This window comes from Haliotis asinina, chromosome 6, assembly GCF_037392515.1.
Source record: "Haliotis asinina isolate JCU_RB_2024 chromosome 6, JCU_Hal_asi_v2, whole genome shotgun sequence".
Classification (NCBI taxonomy): Eukaryota; Metazoa; Mollusca; class Gastropoda; order Lepetellida; family Haliotidae; genus Haliotis; species Haliotis asinina.
The window spans coordinates 12083448-12103162 of record NC_090285.1 but is presented as its reverse complement, the minus strand read 5'-3'; the positions used below and the strand labels follow the sequence as shown (position 1 = coordinate 12103162).

At 39.0% G+C, this 19715-nt stretch overlaps 1 protein-coding gene across 1 annotated transcript in view; it reads left to right on the top strand.

The window, feature by feature from the left end:
- LOC137287471 (relaxin receptor 2-like) overlaps positions 1 to 19715 on the top strand; it is a 92241-nt gene that overhangs the window by 43084 nt on the left and 29442 nt on the right. The window contains exons 2-14 of the mRNA XM_067819782.1: positions 1786 to 1950; positions 2640 to 2723; positions 3263 to 3374; positions 7171 to 7242; positions 9112 to 9183; positions 10939 to 11010; positions 14016 to 14087; positions 15191 to 15262; positions 16058 to 16129; positions 17640 to 17711; positions 18190 to 18261; positions 18561 to 18632; positions 19142 to 19213. Coding sequence (XP_067675883.1) covers positions 1786 to 1950; positions 2640 to 2723; positions 3263 to 3374; positions 7171 to 7242; positions 9112 to 9183; positions 10939 to 11010; positions 14016 to 14087; positions 15191 to 15262; positions 16058 to 16129; positions 17640 to 17711; positions 18190 to 18261; positions 18561 to 18632; positions 19142 to 19213 — 1081 coding nt within the window. The remainder of the gene's footprint in view (positions 1 to 1785; positions 1951 to 2639; positions 2724 to 3262; positions 3375 to 7170; positions 7243 to 9111; positions 9184 to 10938; positions 11011 to 14015; positions 14088 to 15190; positions 15263 to 16057; positions 16130 to 17639; positions 17712 to 18189; positions 18262 to 18560; positions 18633 to 19141; positions 19214 to 19715) is intronic.

The following is a 19715-nucleotide window of genomic DNA, read 5'->3' as shown; positions in this document are numbered from 1 at the left end:
CTATTTGTTAAGTGACAACACATGTACCTGACGACTGATATTATAGACGCTAGCTTTGTCACGGCATATCTTTTACCCAACAGTTATTCTCTGAGGTATTTAGTTGATTGGTTTCTTAATTGTAACAAGTCGTCTAGAAATATGTTTTTGCGACACTTTTGTTATGTGTCGTGTTTGGACGGACTGTGTAAGTGATGATACCATGATTGCTTGAAGACAGAGATTTACTGTTATACATTCCTGAGACTTAGGGGGGTATGTTCAGCGGGGTGAAATGAAACAGGGTTTAACATCGTGACGAGGGTTACCAAGCTTGTATACAACATGCAAGTATAACTTTGATTTACAACGCACACACAATCACTCATTCACATTCATACGATGAATATTCAGGTTTACTTTGCCCCTCTCTCTTTCTCTGTGTGTCTCTCTCTGTGTCTCTCTCTGTGTGTCTCTGTCTGTGTGTCTCTGTCTGTGTGTCTCTGCGTCTGTCCCACTACAACTTCAACACAAGGCAGTTTAGGCTCGCCTCGTTATTGACGTATTACAAAAGACCGACTGCATCCATTCCAAATAATGAATTTGTTGTATTTTGTAGTAGTTGTCTGTACCTTTTAACACGGGAGTGGGTCTTTGCCTGTTTGCATCCATCCCTTGTGTATATGTGTATGCGCGCGCGTGCGTGCGTGTGTGAGTGAGAGAGAGTGTAAGAGAGAGAGAGGAGACAGACAGACACAGAGAGAAAGAGAGGAGGGAGGGATCGAGAGACGCCTAGTGGCTGCAAGACTTGAAAATGAAAATACGACGTTGCGATCTTAAATACTCTCAGAAAAACAATAACGTCAACTCTGCCGTTGCTGTTGCTGTTGAAATATTGTTCGACACAAAAGAGATAGTTGACAATGATCCCTCAAGTCATGCCGTCCTGATGATTTGTTGGCCATTCTGAACTGTATGCAAATATATATTTATGAAACAAATGAGCAGGGACCAGTTCCTCAAAGCGACCGGAGCTCTAAAATTAATGTAACTCCATACACTAACATAGACTTACGACAGTCGTAGCGCTGCGATTGCTTTGAGGAATGGGGACACTACAGTTCCCTTATTCTCGAAACGGTCGTAGCCCCAAGAATTCTTAACTTTGATCGTAGCCAATGTGTTCAGAATGGGCTTAAGAAGTTAGTAGGGCTACGAACGTTTCGAGAATAGCGACCCTGTTCTCACTGTTCTCTTCAATTGTATTCACAGATATTTTTATCACGCAAATGTTTTAGTGTCACTTTCAAGATGAGTTAAGATGAGTAAATCAGTAGATGAGATTAGGCACGCTGATAGTCACCGAACGTTAACAGATCATCAGATCGTTATAACTCTTGGCCAGATTACTTTGTTTTGACTTCGACATATTTAGGGAACATTCTGATTCAAATGAATAAGGAAATATTTCAGCAAGAAGGGGAACCTGTTGGTACTCTGGGGATGTCTGCGTCTTTCCCAAATGTCTTACAGTGAAGATTTATTCTCTGCTGTCAATGTGCAACAGTCCACATGTTTCTCTTTAAATATAATAAAAATTATGCTTTTAATTTTAGAAATTATGTTTGACACATGTCATTCAGAGATCCATTTTGTGTTATCATGGTTATTGTATAATGATATAACAGTCAGTGTCCCTCATATTTTTCAAATGTCACTGTCTGTCACGTCAATTTCGGGATTGTGTATCGCGCAACAGATGGCCATCTTGTCACAAATAAGTTAATTTCACTGATTTTATTTCAGTGTGCTCAACAGACTCCAAGGAGCCCGGCTCCTCGTCCTACACTAACACCTGGAACTGCCCGGATGGTACTGTACCATGTGACAACTCCAACGTGTGCGTCAACCGGACAAAAATCTGCGACCACGTCGACGATTGTCCTGACGGATCTGATGAACTGTCCAAATGTAGGCTTTTGTTGAATTATCTTAAGGGTCAAATCGTGAAATGTTTATCTCTTTATATGAGTGAGTGAGTGACAGTTAACGCAGCTGAGGGTCAGCTTGATGAAAGACCAAAGTCCAGTACGGGTTTCAGACGTTTGCCACTACATGAAACCAGTCGTTAACGTTGTTTGATGATTAACGCCGCGTTCAGCAATATTCCTGCTATGGCGACTGTCTGTAAATAATCGAGTTTTGACCTGACCATCCAGTGACCAACACCATGAACATTGATCTACGCAATCGGGATACGATGACATGCGTCAACCACGTCAGCGGGACTGACCACTCGATTCCGCTTGTCGCCTCTTACGACATACATGGGTTCCTCAAGACCAACTCCAAACCGCGTCGTTTGTGAAACCAAACCACCCAGGTGCACATTTCACGAAGAAGCCTTTAGTAAGGTTAACCTTAATCACATTCCTTAACATTACATTCAGGCTGCGACACTGACCTTCACCTTCGTTCTTTGTGAAAGGAGGCCCAGGTATATAACTGGGGGTAACATGGGTTCAAACTTTTTGTTTCTCCCATGCCCAAGGCTTGGCTTAAACGACTGAAACGAATTTGAAAACTACGCTGATTTTCCTGTTTTCGTAAATTAATATTCATTTAACACGTGTTTACTATAGATTCCCTTCCATCCACAGGCGATGAATACCATAATCAATATTTTCAAACATTGTATGAAAAACGGCCAGAGGCTGACAGGAAGGAAGAATCTCGTGAATGTGGTAAGTGGGGATGTATCTCATAAGGTAGAAAAGTGAACATAAAGTACAATGCACTCGAGCGAGTAAGTGAGCGAGTATGGTTTTACGCCGCTCTTAGCAATATCCCAACAACACATCGACAGGGACACCAGTAATGGGCTTCAAACATCGTACCATTGCGGACTATGCACTACCTGTAGCATCATTAGCAGAAAATATATCCGTGGCCTTTTCTTTGTTTATCCAGCAATCCTGGAAAAACATCTTAATGAATCAGTTCTGTAATATAATTAACCAAGTAGGTTTCACGGATAAATACAAGTACAAGGTAATTCACGAAGTCCATTTTCCGCATGATAAGATGTCAGAAGTATGATTTAATATCTCCACCCCTTTGGTCTCAAGCTTTGCGAATAACTCCATATTTTAAAGAATCCATGATATGAAATCCATGAAACAATAAAAATCCACAAAAAGTTAATAGTCATGTATATATATTTGAAGTTTCACAGAATAAAAGAAGCATACATGCACCAGTGGTATATTGTCTTGTTTTTCAGTGCTGTCCGCTATTCCCAAACATTGCGAGTGCAAGAGTAAGACTCATCTATACTGCGAGAACAAGCAATTGGCTGAAGTGCCCAAACACATACCATGGAGGGTAACCCAGCTGTGAGTCAGTTTACATGTCCGTGTATTGCATGCATGTTTCCAAGAGCGTCCGTCGTGGTCACTCTCGGGTGGTAGTTTAGGATGGTGGACAAGAGACAGGGAAGACAGGAGTCACTTGTAGAGATGAAGACAGCAGCAGCCATGTTTTATTACTGTTTGGTCGAAGGATGGTCAAAATGGTAAATACAGTGGTAAACATGTGACAGAACGCACATCGGGACTGAATGGCCAATGATCCCGATGTGGAGACCCGCTCTGTCACTTACACACATTCAGAAGTCCGACGGCGATTCTTCATCGTCGACGTAGTCGTAGGTGGGGCGACGGCCTTGGCCGACACCCCGACTAGACGCACAATCCGTCCACTTCTGTCGATGATCTAGTCTCCATGGTTGGTCTTGCTGGTTGGTCTCGCTGGATGGTCCCGCCGGTTGGTCTGTGTGGATGGTCTCCCGACTGACCATATCAGTCAGGTTTTTATACACAGGGCCATTACGCCACATTGTGCAAGGTCACTGGCCCATGCACATGTACACACGTAAGATTCGCCGACGTAGGGAGGTGTTAATTGACATGTATTGATAGCGTTTGAGAATTAAGGGTCCTGCCCGGAGGGGGGTTTATGATAAGAGGGGATACACCGAATGTTTGCCGAATACATTACATAGACAAAGGGGATAGAATTTCGGTGCACTTTGGACTTATATTGAAAGAAATAGATTGTTTGAATAAATGAAGTTTTAAGGAAACTTATTGAAATGATTTAGTCTATGACAACACTTATTGAAATGATTTAGTCTGTGACACATGTATATTGAGGTTCATTGGATAGGGCGCCTTCCCAGAAATCTGTATGGCTGTCATTTGCCAAGAGAGGTTCAAATATGATAATTGATGTTTCCGTGCCTGCCTTTCGACATTCATCTTAGTGTGACATTCAGGCGTGGTATTGTTTTGCAAAGTATTTCAGTGGATGATGCCGACAGTAGCCGAGACTAGTACTAGTATGACGTAATATATACAAAATGTCATCGTGAATGCAGTGTGGAACCTAATTTCGCTTCACTTCCTCTCAATACATAGTTCTTCTTCACATCGCCTATACATTAAGTATTGCTTGTTATACCTCAATTATTTAAGCGACACATGCTTTCAACGGAGGAGGGGCCAGCTGATGTCCAGAGATATATACCTTCCATTACATAACATATTCCCATATATTATTGAGGATGGTCTTTTAACGTCCAAAGACAGGAAGGAAGAATAATGCCCAAAGAGATATATACCTCACTTCACGTAATCCCACACATGACCGAGGCTAATCCTCTATTGTCTAGAGATATACATTCCATTACATTATGCTATATACCATTGTTGTTCGTCGGATGACTAGACTACCTTAGATACTGTTTACCACGAGGCTAATCATGTTGTTCTTATCGGTACAAGAATTTCCAGACGACTTATTGGCAATGTGTATGCATCTCTGCCCAGTTAGGCAAAGGCAGCATTTCTTGATATCTTAAGGGGACCCTTTCCGCTACGATGTATCGGTCATTTCCAGTTTTCATCAAGTATCTTTGAGGATGGATTCCTTGCTTTGCAGTCCTGTGTCCAGTCCTATCTTACTGTAGACATGGTAATTGGACCAAAGTGAGAAATGTGTGAATGGACATGTATATTGCATCCAGAAAAAGCAAGGTCCTTGTACGAAGTGTCGTCGTGTGACAGTAAGACTATACAACTAATATTAATCGGTTTGAAATTTAATTTGTCCGAGTGGCATCGTTATTTTTAAAGACAAGAGATGTGGCAGAAAGAAAAAAACGACAACGACGACGATGACGTTGACGATGACGATGACGATGATGACGTCTGAAATCTGGACTAGTACAAGCACCCACGTACACTTACAAGTAATGAACATCGCAATGAAAGTGTAATGGTCACAAAAATACCATCAGCTTACCTCACATATAATTCAAAATTTAATAAGACCAATATTAAGTTGTAACGTTACACAAAAAGTCCGTTTATCCATTCGCTTGCCAAGCATATACAAGCAAATGAAGTTATGTTTGCTCACGTTATAAATCTGTTTAGACACGTCGTCTATTAAAGACATTTTCTCATCTATTAGCTCAAATACACACTGGTCAATAATCCCAAGCAGAATATCATCTTTCCTTATATTTAAAACCAAATTTAAAAGACGAATATTATGCTATATTGCTACAAAACAGTCATTGATCAGTTCTCGTGCGAAGTGTGAACAAGGGAAATGACGATATATTTATTAAATTGTAAATCCATTTCGACACATTGTCTATTAGGGGCATGTGCTCATGTTTCAAGCTAAATACGCATTCGTCAATATTCTCAAACAGTATCATTTTACCTCATCTGTAAAGTAAAACTTAATAAGGCCAATATCAAGCTGTAGCATCACATCATTCGTCTGTTTCCTTGCAATGTATATACAGGCTAATTTATGTTATGTTTACTAATGTTATAAATCTGTCTGGACACGATGTCTATTAATGGCATCTTCTCATTTGTTAACGTAAATACACATTCGTCAAGTTATGCCTTTCCTTGGCCACCCCGTGGCAACACAGGTGATCCATCAACGTCCTCGATGACACCCGCAAGTCAGCAAACTGTGTTGAAAGATACTGTGAAGCTTTAACTGTCAACCCAATGCTCCCCGAAGACTCTATTTAATAATACGTATCCGCGAAAGATGACCCCAAGTGGTCACGTGGCAGTAGACACTATATCCAATCAGGACAAAATCTGGTCTTGATTGATCACCAATGATTGAGTTGATGTCATTTGGGAATTTGGTCGAACTAAGTTACGTGTACTAAGTATGTTGAGTGGATGTGGAATCCAGAACGCTTATTAAAAACGAAATGAGATTTCAGTAGGAATGACAAAAATAACGACATATTTCCAGTAAACCAAAAACATGGGACATGTAATTTTTTAAATTTAAGTCTTTTATTTCCCATTTCAGTTAATGCGACATGAACTGTGGGGACAGACAAAGGCTTTTATTGCACAATATGTCACCACATTGCTAAAAGCATTGTATCTTTGCACGTGTAAAAGTTTGACTATACTGTAATTTAACTCATCACAATTTAAATAAAGGGGAATTTATGTCACCTGGGTTTATTCATTCATAATACTTGAATATTTCATACATTAGCCTCACTGAGTAAATTTCAAAGCTAACTGGAAAGGGCGAAAAGAGAAAGAAGATATCAGTCTGTTATCAACTCCAGTTTACACCTGACTTGTCTCGATGCTTTGACTTTTGTATACAAAAGCAAACCTTTACTGTAAAATATATCAGTTCCGTCCTCGCATGGCAACTATACATTAGTTTGTCTGACAGTCTCTGAACCACGGTATTTTCACTACTGACCGACACTCTCTTGCTGAGACCCTAAACATAACAGGTCTTTATTTCCTCGGATTCACGGTTTCCTTTCGCGAAACAATCTTTACTAAGGTCTTTAACATTGCAATAAGGTAACCTTAGTGATTTACGATCACCCAAGTAGTTTGTGGAGCAAGAGCATGGTCTCTAGTCTCATTGAGGTTTTTTTCAATTTAAAAGGAATTGTTTGTTTGTATCAAAGTGATATCATACATTCAGATACAAACCGTCAGTCTGAATCTGCACATGTATATGTCACTTTATGTGCTGAAGGTTATCCTGGTTTGAAGGTGGCGGTCCTTCGGGTAATATGATTGTGTTGCACTTATGTAAATATTTATATTGCAGTGGCATTAGCGGAAATAAGATCCATTCAGTCACGGTACAAGACTTCCGGAACTTGACGGAGCTTGTTGAACTGTAAGTGTAGAGTCTCTGTCTGTCTGTCTGTCTGTCTGTCTGTCTGAAACCCCGTTACTGTCCAGATTTTCTCCTTCACTTACGTTCCGAATAACAATTATACAATTGCCATAGAATTCCCTATTATATCATGTACATTACAAACATTAAACATCACCGTGGTCGCTTTAACACGCACATGTACCAATTGAGACGATTTCTCTGTATTTAGATTATCGTGATTCATTAGGCACATGTACCAATTGAGACGATTTCTCTGTATTTAGATTATCGTGATTCATTAGGCACATGTACCAACTGACAGGATTTCTCTGTATTTAGATTATCGTGATTCATTAGGCACATGTACCAATTGAGACGATTTCTCTGTATTTAGATTATCGTGATTCATTAGGCACATGTACCAATTGAGACGATTTCTCTGTATTTAGATTATCGTGATTCATTAGGCACATGTACCAATTGAGACGATTTCTCTGTATTTAGATTATCGTGATTCATTAGGCACATGTACCAATTGAGACGATTTCTCTGTATTTAGATTATCGTGATTCATTAGGCACATGTACCAACTGACAGGATTTCTCTGTATTTAGATTATCGTGATTCATTAGGCACATGTACCAATTGAGACGATTTCTCTGTATTTAGATTATCGTGATTCATTAGGCACATGTACCAATTGAGACGATTTCTCTGTATTTAGATTATCGTGATTCATTAGGCACATGTACCAATTGAGACGATTTCTCTGTATTTAGATTATCGTGATTCATTAGGCACATGTACCAATTGAGACGATTTCTCTGTATTTAGATTATCGTGATTCATTAGGCACATGTACCAATTGAGACGATTTCTCTGTATTTAGATTATCGTGATTCATTAGGCACATGTACCAATTGAGACGATTTCTCTGTATTTAGATTATCGTGATTCATTAGGCACATGTACCAATTGAGACGATTTCTCTGTATTTAGATTATCGTGATTCATTAGGCACATGTACCAATTGAGACGATTTCTCTGTATTTAGATTATCGTGATTCATTAGGCACATGTACCAATTGAGACGATTTCTCTGTATTTAGATTATCGTGATTCATTAGGCACATGTACCAACTGACAGGATTTCCCTGGTTTAGGCACATGTACCAACTGACAGGATTTCCCTGTTTTAGGCACATGTACCAACTGACAGGATTTCCCTGTTTTAGGCACATGTACCAACTGACAGGATTTCCCTGTTTTAGGCACATGTACCAACTGACAGGATTTCCCTGTTTTAGGCACATGTACCAACTGACAGGATTTCCCTGTTTTAGGCACATGTACCAACTGACAGGATTTCCCTGGTTTAGGCACATGTACCAACTGACAGGATTTCCCTGTTTTAGGCACATGTACCAACTGACAGGATTTCCCTGGTTTAGGCACATGTACCAACTGACAGGATTTCCCTGGTTTAGGCACATGTACCAACTGACAGGATTTCCCTGTATTAACATTATCGTGGTTCATTACGTACATATACCAATTGACAAGATTTCCCCATCTTAAGATTATAGTGATTCATTCATAGTAACCATGTCATCTGCTGTTATAACGCAACTCCCTGTGTATCCTCTACAGGTCAAACATGTCATGGTAGGGATTGACGGGGTTTCGCTTCATAGAGGTTGTGGTGATTGATTTAGTATACATGTCATTCATTTTTATAACACGCTCTTCACGACTCCCTCTGCTGTTTCGGCACAAATAATGTCATGAAAGGGATTAAGGGGGTTTTCCTTTTTCAATGTTAATGTGATTTATTCATAACTCATGGCAATTACTGACAAGCTGACCCTTTGCTATTTATTTCTACAGGTTATTCAAATACTCCTCTCTGCAGCACATCAAAAACGGAACGTTCAGGCATTGCCGGAAACTGACCGCAGTGTAGGTAATAAACTGCAGCTCTAATGTTTAGTACTGAATGTATAATAAATTGACATACCAGGCTATACTTGGCATGATAAATTCACAAACTGTTATAAGCTACAAAGGGAGGTGCGGGAGACTAGTGGTTACAGCGTTCGCTCTTCACACAATACCCTGGTGCCCAACCTGTCCCAATATGTTGTGAAAAAGCCGGTTTCCAGGTTGTGCTAGCCGGTCTGGCTATCTTTGTTGGAAAGTTACTAGCTCACAGCATGATTCACTAGCCCGACACTTGAATGTAGACATGCTTTCAAAATCAACCCTCTGATATGATGGACAGTTTTATTAGCAGATACTCTTGCACGATCGAAAAGTGTATTAGCATGACAACTCGGAGAGAGTGATATATTTACAAAATGACCCCATGCAATTTCACTAGCCAGTCGGGACGTTGACTGTGGATATTTTCTGACCCGATTGGATTTTCACTACCCACGGGCTATCGGGCTAGTAGTTATTTCCCACACTGGTATGGGGCCATCTTTGGCATGACGTGTTCATACACTGTCATAAACCAAAGAGGGTGGTAGACTAGTGGTTATAACGTTCGCTCTTCACGCAATACTCAGGTTCGATTCCTGTGATGGGTACAATGTGTTAAACCATGAATCCTGTCATTGGCGCCCCTCGGTGAATAGCGTTACAATTGGTGAAAATTGTTCTACCTCATATACGTAGTGCGTGAATGTTCGGATATATATTTTGATTGCCATACCAACACTGTGTGGTTTCTGCGGTGTGCGTAATTCATTGAACCTCTGCTGCTCTGTTTATAATGTATTGTAAATCTCCCGCAATGTTGGTCATAAATCGTACCTCTTAACCTAAATTTAGAAAGAGTCCTTCAGGCATTACCAACATGGTAAGTACGCTGTAATTCATCATCCTTGTTACAGACGCTATAACCCTGTCACATCGAGGATGAAGTGTATATCTGTACTCAGTGATCTATGTAGAGGAAAATTCGTGAACTCGTTAACTCGTTAACTCTAAAACTCGTTACCTCAAATACTTGTATCATTATTGTGCCAGTGATCGAATTATTGGAACTTGGAACTGGCCTTGGTCTTCTCCTCTGAAGCGCTGTAATTTGCTGCAGAGAGTTGCGTCCCTTTGGGTATGTCGAGAACATTATGAATGTGGGTTCGAATCTCGGGTTTCCCCAGTTACGTTTCTAGGTTTGTCCGCACCATACACGTTGTGATGGTTTCAAAAAAGCTGAGAATACCCAAGGTCTACATCACTTCAGGTCCTCTTTCAGCATCTCTCACACCGTGATTGATGTTGAACGTTGGTAAAATGCGTTCAACCAAACTACTATTTGCCATTTTGTTGCTGTTTAACACTGCACCCAGCAATATTACTTCTATATGACTGCGGTCTGTAATTAATCAAGTCTGGACCAGACATTCTAGTGATCTCCGCATCTGGGATACGATGACATGTGTCAACCAAGACCGCGAGCTTGCCCACTCGATCCCGTTAGTCGCCTCTCACGACCACCACAGGTTGCTTAAAGATCAGTTCGTATCATCACGGGTGCACCTTTTGCTACCTGAATACGATATATATGATATATGTGTAACAGTATATCAGCTGAAATAACCTTAACATCCCTTATAGAATAATTGTGTACATTTGGACACAAATGGGTCAGCGACAATACAAATTAAAATTGATTCATCCTAATGAGCACTTTCTTTCTAATTTTAGACATCTGGTTGGAAATGAACTGAAGACATTCTCTTCGCAAATATTTGCTCGGGATAACCGTGTACGGAACGTGTAAGTATGATTGTAACCATCTGTTGAATTGCGTATCTGTTTTTTTTTTTTTGTATTTGTTTATTTTTAAAATGTAAAATATACAACAAATGGCCGACAGATATACGTGTGTGTGTGTGTGTGTGTGTGTGTGTGTGTGTGTGTGTGTGTGTGTGTGTGTGTGTGTGTGTGTGTGTGTGTGAGCAAGTGTGCTGCATATGACAACGCTGTAGAACACTCAGTGTGAATTACATATAAAACATATTTGAAACTGCGAATCTAATATCGACTACCAACATGGTAAAGCCCAAATGTAACGTTATGCCGGAAACAGTTCTGACCGAACTATTGCCGCTAATTTATGTTACATATAATTAATACCATAATAAAGGAACAGATAGTTTGTAAAAAAGATTCGTAAATCTTGGAATGTGTTAAGACGACTATATCACCGATAATGCTGCTGCCCCGATTAAGTGGTTCGTATTGTAGCACAGGTGCTCCACACATGTGCCAGATGGATGGCTCGAAGCCACGTGCAGCTACTGTCCGGTTTGGGTGGGGGTAGGGGGGGGGGAGGGGGGATTGTGTTGTGCACACCGATACTCTTCCTATTGGTTCTTTAAACATACGTGACCGAATTTCCTGTAAATATTTCTGTTTGTTTGTCGTTTAACGCAATGTTCCAATATTTTGGCGATCTGCACAATTGTCTACTGATCAGCATTCTGAGCATCTGTATCAGTGGATCCAGTGATCAACTTCATGAGCATTCATCTACCACATTGGGATACGATGACATGTGTCAACCAAGTACGGAAGGCTGACAGTCCGATTCCGTTAGATGCATTTTACGACAAGCACGAATTAAAGTAAAGATTAATGCAAAACATCAAAGAGAGCATGTCTTTAAAATGAAGATCTGTCATATAGTGCGATAGACACCGTCGGCACTGGTACAAGAGGCAGCTAAGCCAATCTCATACACTACACATACTCCAACATGTGTACTATTTCTCATGTTTGACCTAAGCATGTCTTGACTGCAATTTATTTCAATGGCCTGAGCGAGATGGTACTCAACTCGATATGACGAACGCTCTACTCTTGAGTTAATTGGTTGTTATCAACAGTGGATATCCTTTAAAGACCATTGCGACGATTATATAACCATTATATAAATAGCATGGTTATGAAAATCCGCTTCCTTTTGTGTCAAAGACGGCAAGCTGCAGACTGTACAAGCCTTTGGAGATAAGTGCTGAAAAGGATTTATGTATTTCTTAACAGGATGTGTAAACTGTGGGCTGTAGACAGATGGGAAAGCCGAAGAGAACAAGCTTCTCACAAATTAACAGCGGTGCAACACCTGTTACCTATGATAAATCTTGTAATAATGCTTTCCTGTCTTAAGCATCAATTTGTACAGTTATTTGAACGAGGTGTGCGCCATGAAAGGCGGCATCAGAGTGTATTTGGACCATTGATGATACTCCGGTCAACAATCGTTATCATTTGTTTTTCATTAACAAAACAGCTTAACCTGTGGAAAGCAACACAAGCAACAGTTTACGGTATCATATGTCATCACAAATCTTCCCAGCAAGTAAAAGAGCTATCTACCACGTCTATACGTCATAACAGCGCTACACAAACTGCAAAACAACTCGACGATGCACAATAAGACAGAACAAGGCTGTACAGCACGTCGTAACAAGGAAATACAGCACAGTCTAACAAGCAAGATACCTCATCATAACCCATTATGACAACGCAGTGCATCCTTACATAGCAATGACCCGTGTCCTAACAGCTCAACAACGCGATGTAACACTCTGTAACGTCCCGAAACAATACTACGTGTAATACTAGCTCAAAAACGAAACGTAACACTTTGTAACATTTCGAAACAATACTACGTGTAATACTAGCTCAAAAACGAAACGTAACACTTTGTGACGTCCCGAAACAATACTACGTGTATTACGAGCTCAAAAACGAAACGTAACACTTTGTGACGTCCCGAAACAATACTACGTGTAATACTAGCTCAAAAACGAAACGTAACACTTTGTGACGTCCCGAAACAATACTACGTGTAATACTAGCTCAAAAACGAAACGTAACACTTTGTGACGTCCCGAAACAATACTATGTGTATTACGAGCTCAAAAACGAAACGTAACACTTTGTGACGTCCCGAAACAATACTACGTGTAATACTAGCTCAAAAACGAAACGTAACACTTTGTGACGTCCCGAAACAATACTACGTGTAATACTAGCTCAAAAACGAAACGTAACACTTTGTGACGTCCCGAAACAATACTACGTGTAATACTAGCTCAAAAACGAAACGTAACACTTTGTAACGTCCCGAAACAATACTACGTGTAATACTAGCTCAAAAACGAAACGTAACACTTTGTGACGTCCCGAAACAATACTACGTGTAATACTAGCTCAAAAACGAAACGTAACACTTTGCAACGTCCCGAAACAATACTACGTGTAATACTAGCTCAACAACGAAACGTAACACTTTGTAACGTCCCGAAACTATACTACGTGTAATACTAGCTCAACAACGAAACGTAACACTTTGTAACGTCCCGAAACAATACTACGTGTATTACGAGCTCAACAACGAAACGTAACACTTTGTGACGTCCCGAAGCAATTACGTTGCAACAAAAGACAATCTGTCATAACAACTGAAAAAACGTAGTGAAACGTATTAAACGTGTTGGATATGTAAGTGAATAGTTTTGTATTTACACGATAACATTTCTGAATCTATGTTATGAGATCTAACATTCATTCACAACACATTGTAACAACACAATACATAACATGTTTTATCACGTCACGTCGCACAGACAGGCTTCGGTCCATGTTGCTGAAATTGACAAATGCATAATGCAGCACAAGGAATCAGCTTTTTGATATTTCCCTTTGTTGTTTAGTCTTTGTTTGACATCGATGTTGATGACATGGAAGAGTAATTAATTCGGGGTTATTTTCAGAACTCTCAGCCAAAATCAGATACGTGTACTCGGAGAGTTTGATCTGCGCTATTTGGAGCACCTCTATAAATTGTAAGTATGCATATGTCATCTGTGAGAATTATTTGCGTACCACAATTGCCAAAAATCCAGTGAAACGCTATGCGATATCATATATATTGTTTAATGGGAGGCCAAGGACAAATCGTTGTTAATAACTTTGAAAACATTCAAAGTCGCTTGTGTATTTGGTTTAGAAAACATAAAATACCGTCGACTCGTTGTCGAAGTTAACACAACCACGAGTGAAGGAGTGAAAAGCTGTGTATAGAGCCGCTTTAAACATTTAGTTTTAGTTTTATCTCGACCTGTCTAATGCTGACGAGTAATAAAACCCACGACGAAGTGTTTCATTTGTGATCAAGGGACACAACTTGCAACACAGCTAACATTGGAGATTCTGTTGTAGTTGAAATTGACTTTTCTTTGCGTGTGCTTTGGCTGGAATTTTGAATTTTGTGTAATTGGTGCAATTTGGTGATTCATAAACACGTGTATCGCACGTGACAAACACTGGATTGTATGGTCCAGACCTGATTTGTTTACAAAACAAAAGCAAAAACAAAACAAAACAAAACAAAAAATATAAATGAATTAAAAAAAATTAAAACAACAAAAGATTAAAATTAATAAAAACCTCGTACAGCTGTAACTCTGCTGAAACAAATAGACATTGATATAGTCTGCAGTCACAACTGTACGATTGATGTGAAACGTTGTTTGTCCCTTCTCTTCCTCACTTTGTTCTGGTTATCATTTGCCTTTGATTTCACCAAAGGTCTGGAATACGAAACCTCAAAATCAACTTCTTTGTATGTGTTAATGTCCAGTCTGCCAATATGTGTGATGATTTTCACTGAAATACAGTCAGCCTGTTTTGGAACCGATAAGCAATGCCATAAAATCTACCAGAAATGCTATTTAGAGGTTTGCCAAGTCTGCAGTATGTCTGAAGATATGTGTCGCTGAAGTCCCTGACTCCTAGACTCAATTCTTAGCCATCAGCAGTCAACTGGATAATTCTTATTATAGTTCCCGAGCATCATCGCTGTTCGATAACCTACACATCAATGTCATGCAATTGTGCGCTTGGTTTCACCTGTTGTGGTTGCCAGTGATTGCCTTGTGTTTTACAGAAATCTGGCAAGGAACAAAATCAGCTTAATAGAAAGCGGTGCCTTTTCTTGGACTCCCCATTTGCAGGATCTGTGAGTAGCCGCCGTAATGACTCGTTACCCACATTTTGGAGAATGTGCTAGACATAGCGGCATTCTGTACCTTTTGGGACTTGGTTCCAATTTGATTATCTTCCGCCTCAACGTCAGAAACATTTACCTTTACTTTCACTCATTTTATCCAAACCACGTGTATACAAGTAATGTGATTTGAAGAAAGTGAAGACACTTGCTATATCTGCATTATTTTGTATTTATGACCGGATTTTCATTAGGGACCATTCTATAAATCATCACTCATTAATGGGGATTCATGATCGGGATATTTTCAGAATATGAAGAAGTGAAGAACTTATTTTATGTGCATTATATCAGAATTATGACAAGTTTTTTTCATGAAAGCATATTCTATAAAACACCATTCCTTGATAGTGATTCATGAACTCTTCATCGTGAGTCAAAATTCTTTAATCGAATCAATGCATTTATGCATATTTCATAGACAGGATGTTTTCGCTTTTGATTGTATCTGACATATTTGTGTAAAAGGATTGCAAGGCCTCCTTATTGTGAACCATATTTCCGACTGGATTGAAAAACGTGAAAACAATGTTTAAACTGCAGTTTCGCAGCATTAGTTTCTTCAAGAAGGTGATAAACGCATTAGCGAGGTATTAAGAGTATTGTATTACATACGTGTTTTGATGTCAATAAATCTGTAAATCCGTCTTAATTGACATCGACCTGTATCTACGTCAAGTTGACAGTTTCATTCTTGAAACGGCACTTTGATTATTGCCATCCCGTTGATTTCACGTTTTCTTTCAGAGACTTGAGCGGTAATAGACTGGCGGAAATCCGCCCGTCCTTTTTTGACCAGCTCCACCACCTTCACAGGCTGTAAGTATAAAAGACCTCTTATTGATCATAGCGGCAGTTATATCAGTGACATTTTTAAGGAGAGTTCCGTGTTTCCGAGGAGGATGAAAGTATGGTGTTGCGTTAGCGAAATGCATTTCTGAATGACAGATGACGTCAACGTTATGGAAACAATGGCGGTTCTTTGACTTTGGGAACAGCATTATTTTCATACGTCTTATTTAACAAGGTACATAACCTTTAGCGAATACTCTGGGGGACTAGGGGCTGTAACGTATATGGAAGTGACAAAAATATGCTAAACCATATTTCTGTATATGCAAATTTAGTTTATGACGTGAATGGGGTTGGAATAGCTTACATCAGAATGGACTACGGACTTCAAATATGGAGCTTATGAAAAAACTATCGGGCCAAATCTATTTCAGGTTACCTTTTAATTGGTACTATTTGGCTTCAAGGGTATTATATTCATCACAGAAGTGCTTCACCTATTTTTAGTTTTTTCCAATAATTATGGTTGTGATATACACTATTGCAGATAGTAAAAGGTGTTGTTGATGATGACGTCGGTATTTGGCCACAAATAGTTAGCACAATTTCTGGCATGCTCTTGGGAACTCTCTTCGTTTTTTCATATCGCTGGTGGGTTTTTTCAGTGTAGAAAATATGCCCCCTAGAGTAAGATGGAAAATTCCGATATTTTCGTTGTATGGTGCCAGTTATAAACTCCCAGTTTGTACAACACAAGCAGAATCTTTTGTATGTAAACACTGATCGATGTTTTAATTCTGTGTATATTGGTTCTGTTGATGAATATTTCAATGCTCATGACTCCATAGAGTGTTTTAAAGCTAACAGGATGACCGATAATTGTAGAAACTATTTTGAAAAATGTAAAATCTTAAAATATACATGTAATGAAGCTGAACATTGTATTAAAGAAGGTACATTAAATTAGCACATTTGTTTCTGTTATTCATATGTCTGACTAAAACAGAATAATTATTAATCCGTTTTAAGGATATTTTGACAAAGACAATTATTTCTCATTAGTTTAAAACTGTCTGTAGGTGTTGATGGTTTGTGGGAAATCGTTCAAATAACGAATGTGTAATATCTGAAACCATTGACAGGGATCAGGATAGTGGTGAAAGTCACGCGTTACGAGTTGACACTCTAACCAACCTTCAGTACTAAGATGCAGTAGAAAATATACCTCAATGTTTGATGGATGCTCAGATGAAACAAAGAAGAAATGGTTATTCAGTTTCTTTAGGCTTGGTAGAATTAATTTACTTATGTATCATTTCTGTGGCTGTTTCAGCCTAATAAGTTGATAATGTATATCATTTATTTACTTCTTTTAACATTTTGTTTACATTTGTTTGTTTTTATGAGAGAACCTGTCAAATTAAATATTGTACGCTTTCTTTTTTCCTGCATGCTAAATGTGACTCCAACAGAAATGCCACCAATTGGTCATCTTCATCTATAGGGGTTGGGATTTATTGGGATTTATTTCTTGCAGTATGCTGTCCTACAACAATATCAAGTATATTGAAGCTGGTTCCTTTGCAAGCATGAAGGAACTAAACATATTGTAAGTTGGTGCATGTGAGATGGGCGAATATTTGTTGATAACTGGCTTAAACACATTAAACTGTGTTCGAATCTGTTAATAGTATCAGTAAAATCCATTGCTTCTGTGTCTAATAGGTATAAGTATGCTGAAACAAAGATTTCGCCTAAGATTTTGGTCAAATGAACCAACTGTTTTTTTGTTTTTTGTTGTTTTTTTTTTGTTGTTTTTTTTTTTGGGGGGGGGAGTTAACCTAAAATGATTATCGATATAATACTGGAAATTTGTTGATAACGCCACCAAAGATTATACACCAAATACCACAGATGTCCAATGAACATTGATTAGACGCTTCATCAAGCCTACAGGTACGTTCTGCAGTAAACCATAGTATGGCACATTTCGTGAAAGCTGTACTTGTGGACGTGCCAATGTTCTCGATTGCGATTCCAGTGTTCCATCATTTCTTTCGTGTTTATATTTGATTTTGTTTTGCAAGGAGCCTGTCACACAACAAGATACCCGGTCTCTTGAAAGGGACATTTGACGGCCTGGAACAACTCTCAATGCTGTATGTCTCCATCTATGGCAGTTCTCATTTGGTGGAAAAGAAAACATTGAGAATATAATAATAACCACAAAAATAACAAGACACCTAGGGAGAAAACAAAATGTTACATACCTTGATAATGAAGCATGTATATATTAACCATATTGCTGTGAAGAAATAATGCAATTTCGGTGTTCTTTCTGCTGTCGTTACTTTGTCATTTTACTAAGTGTGGATATTTCAGGGTCATTTATATAAAAATCGTTTCATCGGAAACAAAAGTTTCATTGCAATCTCAAAGACGCGTAACTGTTTTACAGGTTTCTTATGAAGAATGATATAAGCACAATATCCGAAGGTGCATTCGACCCGCTGTTGTCCCTGCAATCGGTGTAAGTATATACTGGTGGTCATGTGCAGTGATCGGCGTTGAGATGGCCAAGAGGTTGAAGTGATTGATCGTCACGCCTGGCCTGGTTCTATTCCCTACATAGATATAAGTTTTTACTGGAACATTCCTTTGTCAAACTTGAGAAAATTCTCTTTATACAACGAAACGATAGCTAACATTTGCTATTTTCATTTTCCAGTGGGCTTTGCTCATGCTCAATTAACGTTCAAACTGACGCCATCCTGATTTCTTCTGCCCCATTGGCATAGCCGCACCAACTTCTTTTCTCGGGAGAGTTGAATAAACTGGCATATATGCCTTGGCGGATACTATCAAATTTAAAACAATGATCATCATCAAATGGATATGCCTGCCATCAAGTGTCCCTCAATATGAAGTTTAAAGGTGTTTGAGAATCTTATAATCTTAATTTGCACACGCACCATATTCTGTGATCCTTTAATATGCTCATTTTGTTGAAGTAATACGTACAGTTGCATTATGTTTCAGAGACATGACGCTGAATCCGTTTCGGCAGATACCCAAAGACACATTTAAAGAGCTGCACGGACTGAAGTTCATGTAAGCAATAATTCATATAAACTGGACATGCTAGTTTATATCTATAAAAGATGATGCCTGGATATCTTTGCAAAACAATTACCGATCATGACCATCCTCCTCTACATTTAATATGATTGATTTCTAGTTACTGACAAAAACAGCTAAAAACCCTTCCAAAATATTGTTTAATGTATTTGATGCAACGAATGGAGGCGCCAATCTACTTAATCTTAATCCCAGCATACCTATAACGGTACGCTGATATTTGTAGCCACGGCAACCAAAAACTTTGCTGAATAGTCACAATCAGCTGAACAACGTCATGAAACCATGATTGAAGTAAACTGACACATCTAAAGAGCTTAATCTTCTTCATATGAAATCTAACATAAATCGTTATCGTTTGTCATCTTATTAATCACATGTGGCTGATGTCTTTTTGTAGTGTTTTATCTCTCTCCATGTCATAAGCGTTTTGTAATTCTTATACTTTTCTCCCAAGGAAAATCACAGTGCAATA